Genomic DNA, 6,475 nt, shown 5'->3' on the forward strand with positions numbered 1-6,475 from the left:
GACGAGCAGCAGGCACGAGTGTGACGAGCAAAGGGACCCCGCTCCGGGCTCTTCTGCTCTCCAGGACCCGGCAGGGAATAGTGCCTGTTTCCTGTGAGGCACACAGGTACCCCAGGGTCAATTTGTGTAATGTACACTACCAGCGCTCTGTGGATCCCGTGGAAGGCACAAGACCAGCACAGATCTCGTGTTCGAGGTGGTGGATGCTCTGCACGGCTTCTCCCAGGCGCATCTCGATGGTGCACACCTACAGCAGCACGAGGCTGGTCCAGCCCTGGAGGGGCCGAGTCCTTCAGAGAGCCCCGGTGTGAGAGAACGGACCCAGCCGGGGTCACACGATGCTGGCCAGTTCTGTGTTGTCCGACTCCGAGCTGCTGTTGCTCTCCTCCCTGGGGAAAAGGGTTGGAGAGGAAGCATGGAGTGAACCACGGAGCAAGCCCTGCCTCCGAGCAGACCTCTGCCTTGGAGCACAGGAGGCTCCGAAAGGCTGGAGAATGGGCGGCACCGCCTCGTGCAGTCCCCAGACGAGTTCCCTTTAGCAACTGGGGCGGGTTCCCCGTTCATCTCAAACACCTCACGCCATCTCTTTGGAAGCCAGGATTAGGAAAACAAGCCAGCCCTTCCCTCACTCCACCACCCACAGATCCTGGAGGATTCCTGGACAAGTCACAGTGTGTCCCAACCCGTCTGGGCCTGACCCTGCCCCCACAAACCACGCTGGCACGCCGTGCTTGCTACCTCCACAGCACAAGCTAACACTCACCTTAAGTCCTGCAGGGCTTTCTTGTTTTTCCTCCGTTTCTCCTCATCAATGGGGTACAGCTTGAACAGGAGCAGACCCAGCAGGATCAGCCCCACCGGCACGGCTGACACCAGCATCTTCAGGGTGAAGTGTACCTCGCTGGGCTGGGAGCAGCCCCGGGTTTGGTACCCAGCAAAGCTGTGGACAGAAAAAGACCTTCAGGCAAAGGAAACCGAGTTTGTGGGAAACAAACCTGTCCCTGCAGGCAGAGGTTTGTGGAGCCACAGCTGGATTTAGACTCCCCCACCTCCCTCCCAGCCCTTGGGAAGTGGGGATGCCTGGATGCAGAGGCACCAGACTGGCCTTCCTCCCTCTTCCTCCTCAGCTCCCACACAATAACTCACTCTAAGCTGAGTGTGGAGATGCCCAGGGAAACCCCAGAGGTGAACTTGGTAAAGAAGACATAGAAGGAGAAGAAGATGGCTTCATGGCCATGGGAGTCAGGGTGCTGCAGCTTGAAGTCGTCTATGACATCTGGGAGCATGGACCTGTGTGGAGAGTGGAATGGTGAGCACTAGGACAGAGCCAACACAGCACCTCCTCTCCCTGCTCAGAGGATTTCCCACCAAGAGCCCCATCTTGGGCTGAAAACACTGCAAGAAACCCAAGGGTTTCTAACCACCCCAGCAGCATCTGCCCAGCTCTTGGGGTGCAGTGCTGAGAGCACCAGGACCTCACACTCACCAGGGCAGGAGGAAGGCGGCTGCGACGCTGATCCCAGCTGCAATGGCCACGATGTAGGTGACGATGAGGTTACTGTCCAGGACAGCCACCAGGATGAGGAAGGGGATGGCAGACTGGATAGGGGACAGAAACCAGCTCATGTCAGCAGTGCCTGACCCAGACTCCTTGACTTCTCCCCTTCCCTCCCACCCATGCCAGCCCTCCAACCACAGGGACAGCTGGGGCAGCAGCAGCGCAGCCTTCTGGAGCCCTGCAGTGGCCGTTTCTGCTGCCCTTGGCCACATCCACGACAGCACAAATAGCAGGATGAGGGACAAGCACCAAATCAGCAGCAGCAGCTCCTGCCCAGCTCCAGGTCCTCTCAGGGGGACACAGCTCTGCTCACCCAACATGGAAAACACCATCCCCTGCGCTTGAGGGGACCCACTCACCGAGATGCCCACGTAGACAGCAGTCTTCTTCCCAAAGCGGGTAAGGAACCACTGCCAGAGGGGAATGGTCAAGGTGGCTGAGAGCTATGGGAAGAGGAGGAGATCACGGTGTCACTCTGTGGGAAAAGCTCTTCCCAGCAAGGAGCAGCTGCTGGGCACAGCCTCCCCCCATCATATTTCAGCTTTTTCCAGCACTTCTGATTTCCACACGCTCCCGGGGCTGGCAGCCAGCCACTGCCTGCTCTGCCCTCACCCCATCCCTCGCCTGCTCCGCTCCCAGGAAGGGGAGCTCGCAATTGGAGCGGGCGCATGGGGCCACCTCCTCCCCCGCTGTGGAGCACCCTGGCACCCACTTAAGGCTCTCAGCAGGTGCCAGCACACACCTGCCCAAACAAAGGGAGGGCCCATCTCAGGGAAGGGACCTGATCTTGTCACTGCTGCCTGCACACAGCATGGCCAAGAGCCAGGCTCTGCGAGGAGGGGACCTCAGCACCTTGGACCTCTCCACCCCATTGAGCAGGGAGGCTGGGAAGGGCTCTCAAGGAGCTGTTTTGCTCCATCTTCCTGGCAGTAAACACTGAGATGTTTTTCTCAAGGCAGGGGGGGAAGGGAGATAAGTGGCAGGATTTGGACAAAAGGCCCCCACGGCTCCTGGTCTCCCCTGTCTCTGGCCGCCTTCACATGGGAACAAAGGCTTCGCTGTTCCTGCCAACCGGCCTGGACTTTACAGGACATTTGACAGCTCCTTCTCTCTCCCCTCCTCCCAGGGGACCTGCGGTCACTGTCCCTGCAACGGCCTATTGCAGCCCTGCAGCCTCCCTCCCCTCGGCCCATGGAGCACCCATCCCATGCCAGCTAGTGGGGAGGACCCAGGGGATCCCACAGCACCCATCCCACCACAGTCCCAGCCTCAAGAGGCTTCAGGACGGGGCCGTACGCACCATGATGGCCAGGAGGATGTTCTGGAACTCGTTGCGGAAGCCCAGGGTGTAGGTGCAGAAGAGGGCGAAGTTGCCCTCCAGCAGCTGCAGAGGAGGCAGACAGCGGTTAGGGGGGGAATGGGCAGCACAGCCACCCCAGAGGCACGTGCTTCTCCTCACAAGGCTGCGTCCAAAGCACGAGAAAGGGAAGAAAGCAGCCATTCACCGACCCATCTGAGGGCATGAGGCCACATCCTCTGCCTGGGGCAGCTCCGGCTCATTGATCTACCACCTCACATGCTCCCAGCCCACAGGGATCCTATGCGGGCCCTATGCTGCTCATCCCCCCGCCATCTCCAAGCCATGCTGCTGTCATTCCCTCTCCCCCATCCTCCAAGGCCGGCTGTGCTTACCATGAAGGCCAGCGAGGTGAAGAGGAAGCCGGCGATGAGCTTGATGTAGGCACTGTGGTTCATCACCAGCTTCAGCCCCTGGAAGAAGGAGCCAGGCTTGTCCGACTGGAGCTCAGAGGACTCTGGGGAACAGAGCAAATCAGCCCATCGTTAGACCTGCTGAAACAGCACCCTTGGGTGCAAGGGGTGCAGCAGTGCCCCACACCACTGCTGAGCACCCTGCATGAACCCCTGCCTGTCTACAGCATCACCCCCCAAGGGAGTCAGGGCAATGCCCGCAGGGACCTCACGCAGGGGTCCCGCAGACCCAGGAGGGGAAAAGATGCCCTGGCTTTGCCCAGGATAAGCAGTGTTGGCTTCAAAGCAGAGGGAGGGAAGGACAGAAGCTACTGGACTTTGGCTATCACCTCATCCCGGGTGCCATAGCTGGCACCAGCAACCTTGGCCAGCCAAAACCACGCGAGATAAGGTTTATCTCCCACAGAGCAGAGAGCTAAGTCCTCAGGGCTGTGCTGTAACGTACCCTGGAGATGCTCTCGCCTCCTGCCCGCAGCACTGCCCTTCTGCAGCGCCCTCCCCAGGCCCTCACACCCAGACCTCAGCTCCAGCTGCTGCCCTGCTCTGGGGCTTGACCCACAGATGAGGGGCCGAGGGCTCAGCCAGGCTCCCAAGGAGCCCCTGGCAGGAGCTGCAGCATTTCCACGAGTTCAGAGCCTTCCAGCACGTCTGAAGCCTCACCTCTCTTCTCCCGCACGCCCACCGACAGGATCACAGCGCAGAGGATGTAGAGTCCCCCGATGACCCCCGCAGCGATCATGTAGGCATTTCTCTGTGCAAGAAAGAGGGGTTGATGGAGAGGGGAGCTCATCCCAGGAGCCGCCCAGTAAAAAAGGCAATGGGGAATCAGTGGCAGGGGAATCATCCTTCCCAGCTTACCGTGTCTGTGAGCGACCCAGTGTCACGGGTCATGTTCACGTCCTCCATGGCCACCGAGGAGTTGGGTTTGCCGATAAAGAGAGGGCTCTCGATGCAGGGAGGAACCACCTTGCCCACGATCTGGCCCTGGATGGCAGTGCCCAGCACAGTGCCCAGCACTTCCACTGTCATACCTGGAGGGAGAGGCCAGTGGCACTGAGCACAGCCCTTGGGCACCCAGGGCATGGCTGCAAAAGCTTTCTGCACAGCAGAGCCTCCCCAGCTGCGATTCGCTGCCCTTCACCAGAGAGAGAAGTCAGCTCAGCTCTCCTACAAGATCACCAAGTGATAAAGCCGCAGGGAAGGAGAGTGTCTACCAGGGAAACTGAGGCAAGGAGAGAGGCCAAGACCTGGCCATGCTGCTCCCACTGCTGCATGACAAAGCAGAAGGAAAAACTCAGGAGATCAGCACAGCTCCCACCAGACAAAGGTGCCTGCTGGAGGGGACAGGGAAGAGGAATGAGAAGAACTCAAACAGCTGCAATTCAAGCCCTGAATGATGCCCATCACACACCACCCTTGGGGTAGGTGGGATCAAAGGCATTTGGAGGAGGACCATGCCCCAGCGAGAGCTGCAGCAAAGGAGCTGAGCACCGGCTGCCCCCGGCCATGGCGAGGAAGGGAAGGAAACGCTCTTACGGTAGGCAGTGGCCGAGTCCCGCTCGCTCTGCTCCCTGCTGATGAACATGGTCAGCGCCGAGTAGGGCACGTGGAAACACTGCAACGGCATAAGAATTAGCTCAGGGATGGGAGCCTACTCCTCTGTAGCTCAGCGAGGTGAAGGCAGGGATTCATCCTCTCCACCAGCCCTGGTGTGTGCAGAGCCCAACTCACCGTCACAAGGGTCTGGAAGATGCAGTAGAAGATGAGGTACCACATCACTTGGCCTCTGGAGATGTCCGGCACAAACCAGATGAGGAAGTAGGAGATGACAGCGAACGGGGTGGAGAAGATGATCCTTTGGGAAGACACCGCGTTAGCCTCGCAAGCACACAGCGCCTGGGTAACCCCACCAGCCTGGCTCTCCCTGCTGCCACACGTCCAGTGGGGTTCAGGCATCTGATTTGAGGGGCTCCTGGATTGCCCCAGGGCAGCCCACCCTATTCCAACACATGGCCAGGAAGTGATTGCCACAGGGTGATTCTGACCAGGCTGGAGACATCATCCCAGGTCTCCCAGGGTGGGAAGGGGAAGACCTGACTCAGACTTACAGGGAAGAGCTTGATTTACAAAAACAGACATCCCTGCTTTAATGGAAGCAATTTATCTGCTCCTGCCCTCAGCCTCCACTCCCAGCCCCGACCTCTCCCCCAGGCAGCACTGCTGTGTGCTCAGCAGGATGCAATCACCTCCCTCGTCCCAGCAGGGTCTGGGGAGCAGCCAGGCCCAGCAGCCAAACTCCTCTCACCAGCTTGGCTGTGCTGCCAGCCCCTCCTCCCAAGCCCTGGTCCTGGGGTCACCCCCAGGAAGGGGACAAGCCACCAGCCAGCAGCAGGCTGGCTCCTTCTTTCACCCCTGCCCGGCACAGGGACACAGGACACGGCGCAACAGAGGATCGGAGGGGATTGCTCAAGTGCTGAGCCTTGGCAGTGCTCGCAGTGGGACCGGCCAGCGAGGGTGATCGCAGCAAGAAGCCTCCCAAAGCATCTGCTTCATCCAGCTCCTCTCACAACCCTCGTCCTGCTGCAACGCAGATGGGGACAGCTCTACCCTGCACCAGCAGCCAAAGGACACCACGAGCACCCAGGTTCCCCCATCACTCCAAAGGGCACAGGAGGAATTCCTCCTCCTAGAAGAAAGCAATCCAGCTGTTGAGGTTACAGCCACATCTGTTTAGGAGACTGGTTTTGCTTAGGGTTTGCAAGCACCCTGAGCTCCACAAGCTGCAGGACAGAGGCCGTGTCCTGGGGTGAAACCAGCAGAACCGGACACAGACAGAGCCATGCACAGTCAGGGCTGGCCCTCTGCCACTCCACTGCCAGGGAACAGCGAGATCTTTCCGTCCCGGCTGACACACAGGACGCAGAGTTTAAATTTAAAGTTGGGGGGTGGGAGGAGGAAGCGAGAAACCGAATCTCCATGGATGGAGCGCGGCAGAGGCATCGCACGAGACCCAACACTTGCACATTTTTCCGAGCACACGTCACCCTGGCGGATGGAGGAAAGGGGCGAGCCGGCTGCAGCCCCTCCTCTCCCGCGCCGATTGCCTCACGCATCTGGGGAGCCGAGGGAAATTTCGAGCGAGTCACC

General features: G+C 59.6%; 1 protein-coding gene across 1 annotated transcript in view; it reads right to left on the bottom strand.

Annotated features, from left to right (window-relative positions):
• Nucleotides 1–331: 331 nt before the first annotated feature.
• Nucleotides 332–6,475, bottom strand: part of MFSD2A (major facilitator superfamily domain containing 2A) — a gene marked incomplete at its 5' end in the record, with an annotated part of 8,288 nt that continues 2,144 nt past the window's right edge. The window contains 11 exons of the mRNA XM_010181607.1: nt 332–389; nt 764–940; nt 1,147–1,290; nt 1,487–1,599; nt 1,918–2,001; nt 2,859–2,942; nt 3,251–3,372; nt 3,989–4,079; nt 4,187–4,359; nt 4,865–4,943; nt 5,060–5,183. Of these exons, the coding sequence (XP_010179909.1) occupies nt 332–389; nt 764–940; nt 1,147–1,290; nt 1,487–1,599; nt 1,918–2,001; nt 2,859–2,942; nt 3,251–3,372; nt 3,989–4,079; nt 4,187–4,359; nt 4,865–4,943; nt 5,060–5,183 (1,249 nt within the window). The remainder of the gene's footprint in view (nt 390–763; nt 941–1,146; nt 1,291–1,486; nt 1,600–1,917; nt 2,002–2,858; nt 2,943–3,250; nt 3,373–3,988; nt 4,080–4,186; nt 4,360–4,864; nt 4,944–5,059; nt 5,184–6,475) is intronic.

The sequence above is a fragment of the Mesitornis unicolor genome, unplaced genomic scaffold, assembly GCF_000695765.1.
Source record: "Mesitornis unicolor isolate BGI_N332 unplaced genomic scaffold, ASM69576v1 scaffold35103, whole genome shotgun sequence".
Taxonomy (NCBI): Eukaryota; Metazoa; Chordata; class Aves; order Mesitornithiformes; family Mesitornithidae; genus Mesitornis; species Mesitornis unicolor.